The following is a 15,707-nucleotide window of genomic DNA, read 5'->3' on the forward strand; positions in this document are numbered from 1 at the left end:
TAGGAATGTCTCCAGCTGCTGAGACAGGCGAACTTCGCCATGTGGAACCCACCAGACGACCACCAAGCACTCTTTGTTTGCTGATCAAAGCGTGGGACAGAACTGATTCTCCTGTCACAGGGCGGCACGAGTGGGTCGTCAGAGTGAACAGCATCGAGAACGCGACGGGCCACAAGCGACGTGTTCTGTTTGCTTTAACTGGAGCAACAAACAAGAGCAGATTCTGCAAATAATCTGTGCTTATTATGTCTTTGGAAACAGAACTGATCAGCATGGGTTCTCTGCAGATGCTCAGATAATATGTGGGAATATGTAAATGTGGGAAGCTGGGCATCCCATTGATCTAAATGAATTCGTTCAACAGCGAGTGGCTCCTTTCTCTAATAATGGAACCCAAACTGTAAAATCAATGTCTCCAGCCAGACCAAACTGGACAAATACACATAGCATATCACACATTTCAAGGGGGTGCGGTGGCGCAGTGGGTTGGACTGGGTCCTGCTCTCCGGTGGGTCTGGGGTTCGAGACCTGCTTGGGGTACCTTGCGATGGACTGGTGTCCCATCCTGGGTGTGTCCCCTCCGGCCTTATGCCCTGTGTTCCCGGGTAGGCTCCGGTTCCCCCCGACCCTGTATGGGACAAGCGGTTCAGAAAATGCGCGTGTGTGTGTATCACACATTTCATATGTGCTCAGGAAATCTTATTGTGAATGTTCATAGAGATCCAAACGTTTAAGAAGGACCTTGCCCAGGTACACCTGACATTTGCCTTTCAACTCATGTAGATTATAGGGTGCTGTTCAGATCTGTGGGTGAGGATTGCAGGGAATATTTTGTGTCCATAGACCTGGGTTTGTACACACTGATAAAATGATAGGAGACTCCTGTGGTAAACTGTAGAAGTTATCGTCTGTGAGCGTTTTAGGGTATGCTACGAAAGTCAGCTCAAGGTCAGCTAAGAACAGAGGGACAGGGTGGATTTGTTTAATACAGCAACTGATGCGATGCAGGTCAAATTCTTCTCAGCATGAGAAAGAAGGAAGGAAGATGGAAAAAGCAAGCAGTCAGCTCGGCTAAAGCCACATACAGACATAAAAACTTTCATATATTCTGTGCCTCAATGCCATTACTACTTCTGAAGCCTCAACCTCTGGTTGTTTCTGTAAAAGTCCAGCGTTGTACAGAATGAAGTTCCATTCTCTCCTAGCAAAACCTCAGTCATATTTCTTTTGAGAGCAGCTCCACTGCACAGCTAGAGTTCGTCATCACAAATCTTGAATGACTTCTCCCTCCCTCCTTCCCACACTCCCTCGGAACTGCTGAATCCCCTCCCAGCTTTCAAGAAGAGTATCAACAACGCATATTTTTGAACTTACATTTACGTTTATTTAGCAGATGCTTTTCTCCAAAGCAACTTCCATTGAACTGTATTTAGTGTTATCAGCCCACAGACCTTATTCACCAAGGTGACTTAGACTACTAGATACACTACTTACAATGGGTCACTCATCCATACAGCCGTGGAACACACTCCCTCTGTCACTCACACACTATGGGGGAACCAGAACAGCATGTCTTTGAACTGTGGGAGGATACCCATGCAGACACAGGGAGAACATACAAACTCCAGAAAGAGCAGGGATCGAGCCCATTGCCTCTCACACCATCTAGGCCTCCCCACAATGCCACTTATGCCACCCCCACAGCTTATGTCTCTCCTGATCTTCATGCATTTGCATTACACTTGGAGTCACAATCACTTTTCCATTTCCTGTTAACTCAAGCTACTCTTGTCATGTGCACCAGCAAAAATGATGGTGTTGGACTTACTGTGCTTCCAAGCTTCACCTACTGTGAAAGGCACTTCTGTTTACCCTGAGCTGTATGGCACTTTGGAGAAAACAGATTGTTGCCAAGTCATACTTTGCCAATGCTTTCATGAAATATGTTGGAATATTCAATATTTCACTGGAGGACCGGACCTATGCTTGAAGTTCCAGTTGGACATCTGCCTTTTTCAGTGTTAAACGAAGAGATCATTATGCTCTTTGGAATGCTCTGCTCAAAACAAATCTTTCATACCCTATGCTCTGCAGCTGGGAGTTGTGTTGGTTATGTGTTCCGTCAAATTTCTCCCTTTTGTTACAGACACACTCTCACCATCTCATAACTTAAAATGCAATCAGCACTCACAAGCTGCAAATGGAAATCTGATCCATTAGGTGCTTTGCACGGTTGTTTGAATAATTCACTGGAGGGATGATAAAAGCAATACCCAAGATATGATCACGTGATTATGCAGTGCCCTGTTACAATAACGAGGTAGTGCAATGTTCTCCCATGTCAAGAGCACATTTTCCCAGAGATAATACATGTAATAAGATTTTTATAAGATATCTTTTATAGTCCCGTGAGTCTTCGTCTTCCCATGATACCCTCTCCTCCCCCAATATCTCCATCAAGAATATGTCATCAAAACAATTTACAAGTCTGGTTTTAATCAAAGAGACAAATCAACACTGTCCAAATTATTCAAATTCCCTCAGAGTGCCAAAGTTCTGCTCATTTGGCTGTGGCTTTGCTAGAAGCCTCTTGGTCTTCCTCCTATCCATTTAGTCATCTGTTCATGAGACAGTATGATGACTTCCAAAAGTGGGCTTATTTGACCAGCTGACACAGAAATACTCTTTGTCATCCATGCTCCTCTTCCCATCTCTGTAGCCCTCCTTGCTTGCTGCCTTCTGTGCTGCAGTATTAGTTCATTGTGGGTGAAGCTGTTTCTTCTTGCAGGAAACAATCCTGAAACTTGTTCCTGGTAACATGTCTCTCAGACAACTCCTCCTTGCTTGGTCAATTCTCCAGAATGCTGACCCATTGCATTTGCAAAGTGCTGAGCTGACTCTTTTCCTTGGGAGACATCTATTGCTAAGACTGCTGTTGTAATGTGAAATGGTATCCTTAGATCTGACCCCCAAATCCCATGGATTCATCTGGAGCAAAAAGGAATGACCCCTCTGATCTGGCATATAGTTGCTTTACAGTTCAGCTACAATTAAGGGGTCACATTGTTTCTGCTCAGCACCAGTTAAGAGGAAAAGTACAGTGTAGAGGTAGCCATGTTTAGTATCCCCGTCAAGGCAACATGACGGCTCGGTAGACCGTATATCCACCCTGAAACTTATGCGGTAAAAAGAACACTTGTAATAATCTAACGCAACACACATTCACCCTTGATCGAAAGTGTGGCTTTTCATTATGTTCGCCAATTTATTTTTAGGCCTCTGCAAACATGACACCAGGTGCCATCGGAAAGCTCACAACCTAAATATGTGATTTTAAGATCGAAAGAAAATACCCATATTGCAGAACCAAAATGATAAACAAGATCCTATGGGAACACTATTCAAATGAGCCTCCAGGAACACCTTGCTAGGCTTGTGCCAAAAGTGTCACTCAGAAGGAGAGATGAGTAGCAGGAGTTTTGAGGCCAGGTACTAGAAAAGGAATGCACATGAAGAACAGTCAGAAAAACTTTTATTATTCTGTTCCACTTACACCAGAGTTTACATAACGCGCCGGCATCCTGAACATATTTACAAAACGCTACAGTAAGTGGCGGCTCACAGCCCCTGTTCTGAAGGCAGTGCTACTGGACTGATCACATCCCTGCATTTTTATTGTAGACCTGGTACACGTTTAAAAGTTCCCCTTGTGACTCCATATAAATCCTTCAGGGTGAAAGCAGGAGGCTCACCTCTTCAGACAGCATGTCGCTCGAGACTTTCAATGCACACATTTGAGAGCGATGTAAAGTGTGTGCACTGGTGATGAATATAAATTATTTCATGTTGAACTTGAACCATATGGCACTTCTCTCTTTGTTTTGGCTCAGATGCTGCTGGTTACCATTTCTGATTAGCGCTGTTGTTTCCCGCTCAGTGTGGCTCCGGTACCTCTACAAGTCACCAGCCAAATGAATACGTGTGAGTTTGTCAAGGCAGGGTAGGCGATCCGAGGTCAGTCATTTCAACCACAAGTAGTAAGTGCCGGACATTGTGCAGGGAATTACTCTGGCAGCACAGTTTGTATTCATCCACACCTTATACATCTCAAGAGACATTAAGAGATACATTACATTGGGGTTGGACTGATCTTCACACATCTTGGCAGGGTCAGAGTGTTCGATAAGGCCAACCGTAATCCCTCCTCCCCATGAGCTGCAGCAGCAAAGAATCCCAAATAGCTTAAAGCAGAAATCTGCCCATGTCACCTTACCAGTAACCCCCTCCCCCCAACCCGTGGGCGGAAAATCTGATTCTCCTCAGCTGACAATGCGGAAAGTCTGAATTTTTCACCCAGTAAGAGGTGGGCTGACCCCCCACAGAGAAGCTGCAGAAATTTTGCTCATAGGGGCATCATTGTAATGGAGCCACTGCTCTGCTGAGAGAAGGGGAAGGGAAGAGAGGTGGTCAGCATCGTTCCGTTCTGCTCTACTTAAGCAGTGCTGCTTTCCCTACATTCAGTATTGCTGAAGCATACAGATGCTTCATTGTGGCTTTTGTTATGTGCTGTTTCCTTATGATTTTAACTACTGTCTATTAAAAAACACAGCTGACAAACTCATCAAAAACCTCAAGAACAGTCAAAAGGAAACAAAAATCCTGACACTTAGCTGCTCATATTCTATGAGTCAACTGACTCTATAAAATTATTTTCATTAAAATCTATAAATACGTGTTATCAATCTAGAATATTAAAAAAAAAAACATCACATAATGCTTAGAAAAGAAGCCCATCACGATGTTCACACATACAATCTACCAGTTTGACATTTGTAGCAGGATGAGAACGTGTGCCCTCTGCTCTCTGGAACAGCTCTTCAGTGCAGTGAGATCACAGGTATTTCAGTGAAAAGCAGCCCCGTGAGCCATGCCAAGGGTCACTGCAAACAGTTGGTGTATCTATAATAAACACACTGATAGACAAAATTTTACACTGCCACCCTGCTTGCACATTGGGTTTACATGCATGTTCCTCTCAGGAGAGAGTGGTTCTAAACAAAGACAAGTAACATGGTACACGTAAGGGGAGGCAGGGAACCCAGCAGAGTCAGAGCAAATCAGGACTTCATGGTGCACATGGGCACCACGATGACTAAGATCACAGTGCAGGCGGCCGCTGCGATCAGAACGCCTATCTTACAGGCCTTGGCCCTCCGGAATTCGGCCTCCTTGCGCTTCAGCAGTGAATCGTAGCCTGGAGAGTAGATGTCCTCCATCCAGTACTCCATGTGGTTGGGGTTCAAGGATTCCTGTGCCTGCAGGAGACAAGGACACGATGTAAGCCTGGGCAGTGTATATGTGATGCCCTTGAGGAGACCTGTGCCTGATGAGTTGTTGACCACACGATAACACATGATCGCATGACTCCAGCATGGAGCCCAGGACACCAATGACTCTACACGCAGAGGCAAAAAAGTCCAGTGACATTCTGCTATCCTGTGTCCTCTGAGCACATCAGGCATTTTTTCCCCGCTTTTGTCACTTTTCAGTGGAGTAACACACTTTATCTGCCTTATCCTTTTCTTTGGCTGCCAAGTGTTGTTTACATGTGGTTTTTAACGGCTGACTTTGTATGCATTAGCAGCGCGTGCAGAAACGTAATTTATTCCGCCGAAGCAATTTGAATGTTAAGGGAGGGGGGGGGTGGGTTGGGCACTTCTTTATCACAGAATGAGCACCGCCAGCACTGCCAGAGGCACTTGGAAGAAGGAACGGCACTGCAAACCTAACAACTCAATGGCTATACGTGTGCTTTTAAATGTTGCCATTTTAAGCACATCCCTTGGTAAACACAATTTCAAAAGCTAACGCGACGACTGTCACCGAGCCATTTACTGAAATGCAATTCCGAATACAATTACACATGGAAACTATATTTTCTGCTGCAGTTCCAAGTCTTAGGAATGAGTGATAGTCCATTTTAAGTTCCAGCCATGCCTTAGCTGCAGCACGCCAAATCTGAACAGCCACCCACCAGACCGCCAGGACTTCATTGAATGTGGAGCTCACCTCACCAAGAGTAAGCAACTCAAACGACACCTTGAACCCCCACAGGCTAGTGCAAGGGAACAGTTTCTGCTGCAGTCTCCATCCACATGAGCGCTAATCTCTTGGCTCCTGCTGGTTCTGTGCGGGGAAACCAGGGAAAATAATCTCAAGGCCAAACATTGGATGGATCTGCAGCCTTTTCAGGGGGTTCGATTTCCCGTCAAGTACAGTTGCTCTGGAGGAGGTCCTCGCTGTTGGAAGTATCTAAAAGTACATTTAGTGTCTCAGACACGTCCTGTCTGAAAGCACAGACAGCCTTCGGAGCATTTTAAATTAATTCAGCTTTGAGTAAAAGCCAGTTTTTAAGCTGGTCCAGTGGGCCACAAATGTGGAACCAACACGGTCAGGTCCAACAGCACCAGTGCTCCAAGCAAACATCTTTTAAGGGGATTGAGCTCTAATGCAGAGTTTTTAAAAAATTTAATCACTACCTTGAATTTTGCACCTTAATCCTATGATTATCAGCCCTTGCCTACAACAGGCATAATAAGAAAATAAGCAAGACTCTTATATTGAACTTTGACTCACGATACTGCTATGAAATACTCTCATGCAGAAGAAGCTCAATTGGAGTTCTTTATCACAACACATTTCTTGAATTTGATTTAATCTAACCTAAGAGGCCATAAAATTGCTGGTTGTGACAGCAAGCGGGATACGTTCAGCTAGAGCTTTCCTGCTGCTGATGTTGTCATAATAACAGTGGAGCCTTAGACACGGTAATCTCTGAGCACTTGACCTTGTCACTTTGAATTGCTGTCTAGCTCTGTTGGCTGTGGGCAGAGGGAATGGAAACAAGAAGGAATGCAAGGAGTGGAAAAAATATAAACATTATGCTCCACAAAGAATAATGAAGACCTTACATTTGTTGTGACAGTTCACGCTTTGCCCACTCATTCTCACAACATTATCAAATCAAACATACTGTACATTCTTAATGTGACATTCTTTTCGGAGCAGAAAAAGAAAATGTGCAAGGCTTTTCCCCGTGAAAAGTGCAGCCGTATGTTCAGCTCCAAGCTTTTCGCAAGACACCAAAGACACCAGTGATGCATTAAAGAGATGAAGCAGAGTGCCAGGTGCTGAGCAGCTGTGGGCCATTTCAGTGAATGCTGCCCTGATCATCTAGCTCCAGCAAAGAATGATCAACACCACCAAGAAATAAAAGGTGACGAAAATGACAGTCACTCTCCTGGTGGATGACTGATGATTTGTGACCCCACAGATCCTTTAGGTTTGTGTAAGAGAAGTAATGCGATAGATGTCACCTTGATCGTTTGTGTTCACGGGTAAGAGAACCTCTTTGAATGATCGTGGAATAGTTGATCCATTGTCACGAGAGATGATGCCTCTCCTCATGCCTGATAGGTAAACAGGAAGACCCAGTGACCCGGACCTCAAGGTCCTGACTGCCTGCCACTGTCAGCACTTGCCTGCAGATCCAGCGAGCTGAGCTTGCCCTTGTCTCCTGAGCCCTGCTTGTACTCCTCCAGTGGCCAGGAGGGCGGCTGGGTCCGTTTGGACTCTGGTCGGTCCAGCAGGCGCATGCCTGCGTAGATGGGGCTGCTCCGCACCGGAAACTTTGCTGATGGTGGGAAGCGGTGCGGGGTGAACACCTGCTCCACCAGGTAGGGCTCTTTCCCAGTTTTGGATAAGCGGTGGGCTTGAAGGACATCGCACTGCCGCTCTGGCTGTGAACAAAGGTCAGATGTCAAAGTCAGGCTGGATAAGCAAAGCTCCAAGTCAAATCTAGTTTTGTTCTCTTTTGATTTTTAAATCTTTCCAGCTAACAGCATGTCTTCTCACCCTGGTTTCACGAATCATAGCTACGTCTCACCACTCAGCAGGAAACACATCATTAAATCTCTGCGTTTCTGAAGCAGATTCCTAACTCTCCCATGAGCCACGGTGCACTGAAATTAAATTACTCTCTTTGCAGCTGTGTCTCGTGCTTGTGTCTTGCAAATCTTCTCAGTTGCAAGATAATTTCAGCTGCTGGAGGAGATGAATGGTACGAGAAATACCACACAGTGATGTGCACCGTGGAGAAAAGTAAAGAACACGCTTTCATTTAGTCACTCTTATCCAGACGTCCCTCTGCATGTTCCACATACACATATCCCATCATGCAACAAGTGATAATATGTCAAAGCAATATGACTTCTCCTTTTTACCACTTATTTATTTCCCTTGTCATCTGATTTCAATAACAATACTGTTCTTTATTTGATGTATAAACTCTGCGATACACATAAGCTCTGGTAATTGGGAAAATGCGCTTCAGGACTCCTAGGCATATGCATTTCTCTGAAATTCACAGCCTGAAACTCCTGCCTGCTCTTTCCACAGTCAGAGACCAGTGTAGAGGTCAAGCCAAGGGCAAAGTGCTGGAGGTGAGCTGAGATAAATGCTAAACCATGGATAAGGAACAGAAGGCAAAAAACAAATATATTTTCCAGAAAAAACTAGGATTGTGCAAATATTGCAGCGGTTAAGGAGTCAGTTGGCCACCAAAAGATTGCAGTTTTAAGCATGGACCCTGTATTTGTAACTTTAGAAGATATTTAATCTGAACAGCGTCAGAAGGCAAGTCTTATCAACGATGTATCTGAAACATAGAAGACTCATTACTTTATTTTCTTTAGCTTTATTAATTTAGTAATAACGCTCTGTTGTGATTTATAAATATCCATAGCATAATGTATATCATCATGGCTTGGCTTCGCAAACAAAGATTTAGGAAGGGGGCTGCCCACGTAATATAGTAAACATATATAATATAATATAAATAGTATATGTACGAATGAAGGTAGGAATTTTCTTTTGCTAGAGAAATTAGTCTTACATCATTTATTTGAATGCTGGACTCCTCTTTGGATAGTGCATTTTTTGTCCTTGTGTTATGCAGGTGGAGGCACAGTGGTGCAGCGGGTTTGGCTGGGACTTGCTCTCTGGTGGGTCTGGGGTTCAAGTCCTGTTTGGGATACCTTGTGATGGACTTGTGTCCTGTCCTGGGTGTGAGCCCTCCCCCTCCAGCCTTATGCCCTGTATTGCTGGGTTAGGCTCCGGCTCACTGTGACCCTGTTCGGGACAAGCGGCTTCAGACTGTGTGTGTGTGTGTATGTTATGCATGTGAGTGTATTCATAATATGTTGCCGTTTCATGTTGCTGTTACTAAAAAAAAAGACAAGAAAAGCAGCTGGCTCTCAGCACAGCTATTCAAACATCCCACAGCTGCTTTCACCCAGGATATACTGCAACCTCAACACATCCCTCCACAAGAGCAAAGTCACAGGCCTGACACAGTCCCAGCTCTAATATCACTTTTCTCAAGACTCCTCCTGGCAGACGTAAACGGCACCGAAGCCCGCAAGCACTGGGACTTTTATTGAACAACAGGGATGGAGCTAACCAGCTGTCTGACTTTATGCCTCCTGAGAAACTGTCAACTGTTATTCTATTTTTCCAGTCTGCTGGGCCATCTTATTGTTCAGCACTGGCACAGTGTGGTGCAATCTGTTCCTGTGTTATTATTTAACACCCAAAACCTCACATTTAAACCTCAAGAGGTTTAAAAACAGTTACACACTCAATTATTTCCTTTGGTTAAAAACATACGCTAAGCAGATAAATAATGTATTGCATTTACAGCTGTGACCCCCTGATGGCTGTGGAAATACCACCAAAGCTAAAGGTCATATGGCACCCATTTATGTTGTCACCCATTTTACCCACGACTCATTGGGCAACCCCTGGTGGGATCAATGGTAATGATTGGTCAGCGGAAGCCCTGCTATCAGAAGATGACATTTCAGCAGATTTAACATCTGGCAACTAGGCTGCTGGCCCAGGAGATCACAACTTAATGGGAAAAACACAATATTGCTAAAGATAGGCTACCAAGCAGTGCCTATCATTTTCCTTGTTCTTGCTTTCACATAAGGAGGGGTGCGGTGGCGCAGTGGGTTGAGCCACAGTCCTGCTCTCCGGTAGGTCTGGGGTTCGAGTCCCGCTTGGGGTGCCTTGCGACGGACTGGCGTCCCGTCCTGGGTGTGTCCCCTTCCCCCTCTGGCCTTACGCCCTGTGTTACCAGGTAGGCTCCGGTTCCCCGCGACCCCGTATGGGACAAGCGGTTCTGAAAGTAAGTGCGTGCGTGCGTGCGTGCTTTCGCATATTCAGTGGCTTTATGAAGCGACAATGTGTGTGTCGTACTGCTAGTAGGATAATCTACAAAATTCCAGATTGTTCAAGGTCTAATTCATTCACCCTGATTCTCCTCCAATCTAATTCAAACGTATTAATTTTGTGTTCATTGTACAGCTTTCTTCGGAACCGTCTCATTACTCAGCATGCTGGAGCGTGGAGCTTGGAAAGATTTCCACCGCCGACATCTGTAACACCAGAAATAGCCTTAAATCTTGTTGCCAGACCTGCCCCTTTTCTACACGGCTGCGGTAGCGGATTTGTCCAAGCGCGGCGGAGGAAGGGAAGACATGATGAATCGTCCACGCTGGATCATCACTCATCGCATCTGGGGCGTCACATTGTACGGGCGCACACAAACACAACTCGTGCACTTACCTTGGCTTTTTTACTGCAAAAAACAGGACTGCACTTTGCATGAAAATTACTCCTACTGAAGGTTACAGGAAAGTTCAAATGATCGACTAACTGAAAGAGAATTCGACTGCACCCAACCTCTAATGCCAAGACCACTAGAAAAAAAAAAAACAGTTTACATTTTTCTGTTGTTCCCATGAACACCAGGTAGCAGGATACATGTGAGCCAGTTTAGTTACCTCTTTAGACTTTCTGTGCCGTTCCTTGCCATTACGATCCTTGTCCTTCCCATCATCCCCAGAGTGAGCAGGGCAGGAGGCCCGCCAATCCCTAGGGGAGTTGGAGATGCTGGGCATCTTGGACTCAGTGTTACCATTTTCCTCGTTCAGTGTCCTAGAAGACCTTCTGGTGCACACTGTCTTTTTCAGAGCTTTCACCCGCAGGCTGTCACAGTTGCTGCCGCTGGCTTCAGAGCAGCACCACTCTGGGCCACCACCAACCCCAGCAGTAGGCCCAGGGGTATGACACTGGGCAACATTTGGGGAGGGTTTGTTCTCTGGTTGCGTTTCTTTGGCTGTGCTTGTTTCGGTGGACCTTCCATTGCCCTCTGGCTCCTGAATCTTCTCATCCAGCTTGTTCAACTTTGAGAGGACCTGGGAGATCTCACCACGTACCCCAGAGAGGGACTCCAGTTTTTTCTCGATTTCCCCAATCCTGAGCACCAGCTTGCAAACACTGGCTTTCAGTTCCCCGTCGGTGTTCTCCAGCGACTGAAAGAGTCGATCTAGTTTGAGGCTAGCTTTGCTTAGCTTGGTGGCAGCATTTTCTGGGGAGCTGTCGCCGTCTGATTTTGTTAGATGTGTGAGAGACCCACTGCTGTTGTAGCGTGATGACTGGAGGATTCCCAGGGAATCAGAAACACTCATGTCATCCAGGAAACGGAAGATATCGCTGATGTCATCGCTGACCAGTTCCAAGTCCTCCTCCGAGAGCTTGTAGGAGTTTCTTGGTTTCCTCTGCTCAGACTGGTCAGTCTGTGTACCAACACTTAGTCCACCATCTCCTCCCCCAGCCTGAAGGGATGGACAGTTCACGCTTTTGTCTTTAAACCTCTTTACACCCTCTCTGTGGTCCACAACTGCTCCATTGGTTACGGAGGCCACATCCTGTGACTTTGGGCCATTGGACTGAATGCCAAACCTTGATGGTGAGCTTGCCAGTTTTTCTTTGGCACCTGGGTAATGTAGCACAGTCTCCATGCTTCCCACCTTGTTGTGATGACCATCTTTAGAGAGCTTGGAAGTGAGGAAGGGTTCCTCAAAGTCTGGCCCCTCATCTGTGTTCAGGCTCAGGCTCTTCACAGGCCAAGGAGACTGCCTGCCATGCCTCCCCAAAGTCCTCTTGTTGTTTACACACTCTGAGACAGTTGTTGGTCCAAAATATGTGGATGCCTGAAGGTCGTCCAAACTTTCATGTTTTGCCCGTTTTTTCTCCTGTAAAGGGGGGCTAAATGATTCAAAGTAAGGGTTGCTATAAGGCAGTTCAAAGCTGTGGTTAAAAAAGGCAGCGTGTTTCTGTGAGTCTCTCCGCTGGAACACCCCACATAGGTCGTCCCTAGATTTCGACTCTGCGCTAACTACTTGGGGAGAAAAGGCCACAAAGTTGTGGAAATCCTCCTTGAAAATGTTCCTCTTTTGCACACACGAGTGCAATGAAAACGGTTCGACAGAGGAAGCAAATCTGTTTTTTAAACCTGGGTTTAGCTGCAGTGAGTCCTGATCTGTGGTGGATTCGCTGTCTATCTCCATGGGGAAGTATGTGCTCTGCATAGTGCATGAGGGTGTACTACTGAGGGGGTACTGTGGGAGGTGCTGCAGCTTCTCCATCGAGGCTGCTCTGCATTTTAAATCCCTGTTTACACCCAGGAGACGGCTGGAGTTAGAGGTCGGCGCGAACGGCTGGCGATCACCAAAGTCAGATTTCGAACAAGGCGAGAGCCTCGGCGTGGGCTTGTATGAGGGGTCGCTGCTCCTCTCACAGTCAGAATACTTGTACATGTCAGAGTCTGACCGACATGACTCGAAGGACTGGTTCTTTTGGAACTTAGGTCGCTGGCTTATGGGCAGCCTGTCTTTTGCAGGGCCGTTGTTCATTTGGATCAGGTTGAACATGGTGACAATATCAGCAGCTGCCATGAGCTTCCTGGACTGCTGGTCTTCAGAGGTGTTCCGCATCTTGTCCCGGAACAAGGTAGCAGGGAAACAGGGGTCCAGGCAAGCAGTATAAAAGAGCAGGCTCCGGAGCTTGACCAAGTGGACCAGGTCGAACCTGGCACACAAGGACTTACACAGATCCTGGTAGGACATGCTGCTGTGTTTGGCGTCCAGCTCTTCCAGGATCCTGCTCAGGAAGAGGGAGTAGTCCGGCATGGGATCCATAACTAATCTGATCGTTGGGATGCCTTATTCTATCAGACAGCTGTTACCCTGCAGGAGAGATTAGTGGGACACTGCTAGCATCTGGGAACCATACATTTACATCATACGCTCATCATAATACCTCCAGCACTAGTAGCAGGGTTATTGCCTTCATGATGCATCACCTTCATGAAAATGCAGAAGCACATCTCAGCTCATTGAGGAAAGCTTCAATACAACACAATAAGCAAACAGCCCCGAACAGGAGGAGGAACACCGGATTTATTTATTATTTAGTGAATATTAAGAGTTAAACATCTGATTTTCACGAATAAGTGTCAACGGTAAAAGAGGCGAGCAAATTTAGTCTAAGTTATTTTGGAATAATTTCCAGAACAAATAACAGTCCCTCGGCGAAGCTAACGCACAGGTCTGTGTTTCGGCAAAAGCAGGGCATTCAAACAGATATCGCGCCGACTTTTTCGCAGAATAATTAGAGCTTCATCGTCTTTTTGTCATTTCAAAAAACTCGACAATGACGCTTTCATCTTCAGACAACACAAAATCGCAACGATTACCTCGGGCACGGTCCCCATTCTATTCTTCGCAGCCAGTCGGGGTTCCGATCGGATCGGAAAAGTCCAAACTGAGAAACTGGCATCGCGAAGTTGAGGAGCACATCAGGCAGCGCGCGGGAGACCTCGGCTAGACCCCACCGGACCGGCCGAGACACACCTGGAACATGGTGCCAACATAATCATAACCCTGCGTATTCCAGTGATGCGCGCGCGCTGCGATCGCTGTCCTCCCTCCTTCAGCCGGAGCTGCGAGCCACTGGAAGGAGCAGGACGGCTTTGTCTCCATCCACAGTGACGTAATGACACCTTGGCAGCGCGCGCGCGGGGCGAACGAAGTGCTCGGGACCACTCTCTCAACAGACCACCACTTTCACACAGATCACGTGTCGTTAGATATTAATTATCGGCGAGCACAGGCAGTTTATTCCACGCTGGAAATACGTTTATTCTTGCGATCCGTTGCTGTTTCTCCATTATAAACCTGTGCAGAAGCCATAAGTATCTGTCCCGCTGCGTCTGCACTGACTGAGAATGTGAACACACACACGTGTGTACGCGGTGCACATGATGGAGCCCGAGGCGTCAGTCACAAAACTGAGCAGATGAAGTGAACGCCACCGCACATACAGCAGAAGGAACGAAGAGTGCACGATCATGCAGTAAATCTGAGTAAAATCAAGTGTATTAATTTTGCGTGTTCCTCCCTTCAGGAGCCCTGATCACCACTTTCTCTCGGCTTCAATGAAAACCGTACATTTCCACTCCACTTGGCTGTATGAAAGACATTTATGATTAGTTAAAATAATAATAACCTTCAGTGAGGCTGGATACAATCGGATTCGAATCAGTCCAGTTTCATCAGAAGAGGATGATCCTTTCTTGACTTTGTACTTAATCTCCAAATTATTTGATGAAAAAGTATGATCTACCCAGTCACAGATCGTTTGTCAAATACAGACACACACACACACTCAAACTGTCAAAAGAGAACATGAATCATGTCAACAACATTTATTATATACACAACTTCTGTCTTAACGGTTATGAATTTAGACACTTCTTGTATTTTGGCATCTGCTACATACATAACCACAACATTTTACATAGATAATTATGTATTTTATGTATGAAGCAGATGAATATCTATTGATATGTTGATTAAGCAGTAAATGTGGGTATATATTGGTATATTCAAATCCTTGAATGGCAAAAAATTTTGAGCAATTTTTGGAGAAGAAAGTTGGAGGGACAGTGTGAGGCTCAGGCTGAGCAGAATACCAGCAGTAAAGCAAGACATCTGACTTCATTATTGCCTTAATCAGCATATAAGAGTCTGGGAAGCAATTAACTCCCATTGGCAACACAAACTGCTGGCCCCCAGCAAATAACATTGAATGAACCTGCCTAAATCAAGTGGCTAGTCTGCTGTCCAGTCTATCAGCATAGATGTGTCAGAACGTGATGAGATATAATTTTTTGATGAAAGAGATGTATTTTAAATATGCCATGGTCCCCTTGTGTCCCACATGCTGGTACTAGGCCTGAGTCCGGGACACATCGGCCTCCATAAATGGCCAGAAATAATCCTTTACTGAGGAAAAGCTCCCTGAAGTCCAGCGAACGCCTGGCTTTGATAGTAAGTAAACAACAGTGAGAGGAACAGTGGTATTGATTTAAAATTTTGGAATCTGAAGCCACTTGAAATCACCTTGACAGGCATGTGTGTGAACGTGCTGTTAGATCTCATCACAACTTAGTCACACTGTACCATACTTGTAGCTACACACAAACACACACACACTGTCTGAGACTGCTTGTCCCAAGCGAGGTTGCAGCAAACTGGAGCCTAACCTGACAACATAGGGCGCAAGGCTGGAGGAGGAGGGGACACACCCAGGGCGGGACGCCAGTCCATCGCATGGCATCCCAAGCAGGACTTGACCCCCAGACCTGCCAGAGAACAGGACCTGGACAAGCCCACCACATCAAGCGATTGTTGATGATGGATGGTTACTAAGCTTTGTAGGAAGTTTTTGAATTAAGA

General features: G+C 45.9%; 1 protein-coding gene across 1 annotated transcript; it reads right to left on the minus strand.

The window, feature by feature from the left end:
* Window positions 1-3,574: 3,574 nt before the first annotated feature.
* LOC108942010 (major intrinsically disordered Notch2-binding receptor 1-like) lies at window positions 3,575-13,902 on the minus strand. The gene is made up of 4 exons (XM_018765015.1): window positions 13,664-13,902; window positions 10,908-13,154; window positions 7,542-7,799; window positions 3,575-5,315 (listed from the first exon to the last, which is right to left on the minus strand). Exons 2-4 carry the CDS (start codon window positions 13,104-13,106, stop codon window positions 5,118-5,120), a joined length of 2,655 nt encoding a protein of 884 aa, XP_018620531.1. The 5' UTR covers window positions 13,107-13,154; window positions 13,664-13,902; the 3' UTR covers window positions 3,575-5,117.
* Between the last annotated feature and the right edge of the window lie 1,805 nt (window positions 13,903-15,707).

The sequence above is a fragment of the Scleropages formosus genome, chromosome 7 (genome assembly GCF_900964775.1).
Source record: "Scleropages formosus chromosome 7, fSclFor1.1, whole genome shotgun sequence".
In the NCBI taxonomy this organism is placed as follows: Eukaryota; Metazoa; Chordata; class Actinopteri; order Osteoglossiformes; family Osteoglossidae; genus Scleropages; species Scleropages formosus.

Bases quoted from the DNA above. Each gene is read 5' to 3' on its own strand.
- LOC108942010 (XM_018765015.1), bottom strand. From the start codon at position 13,106: ATGGATCCCATGCCGGACTACTCCCTCTTCCTGAGCAGGATCCTGGAA. The intron at 7,800-10,907 runs GTAACTAAACTG...CTTTGTTCACAG, and splicing joins GGCACAGAAAGTCTAAAGAG to CCAGAGCGGCAGTGCGATGT. The intron at 5,316-7,541 runs GCAAGTGCTGAC...TGTCTCCTGCAG, and splicing joins TCAGCTCGCTGGATCTGCAG to GCACAGGAATCCTTGAACCC.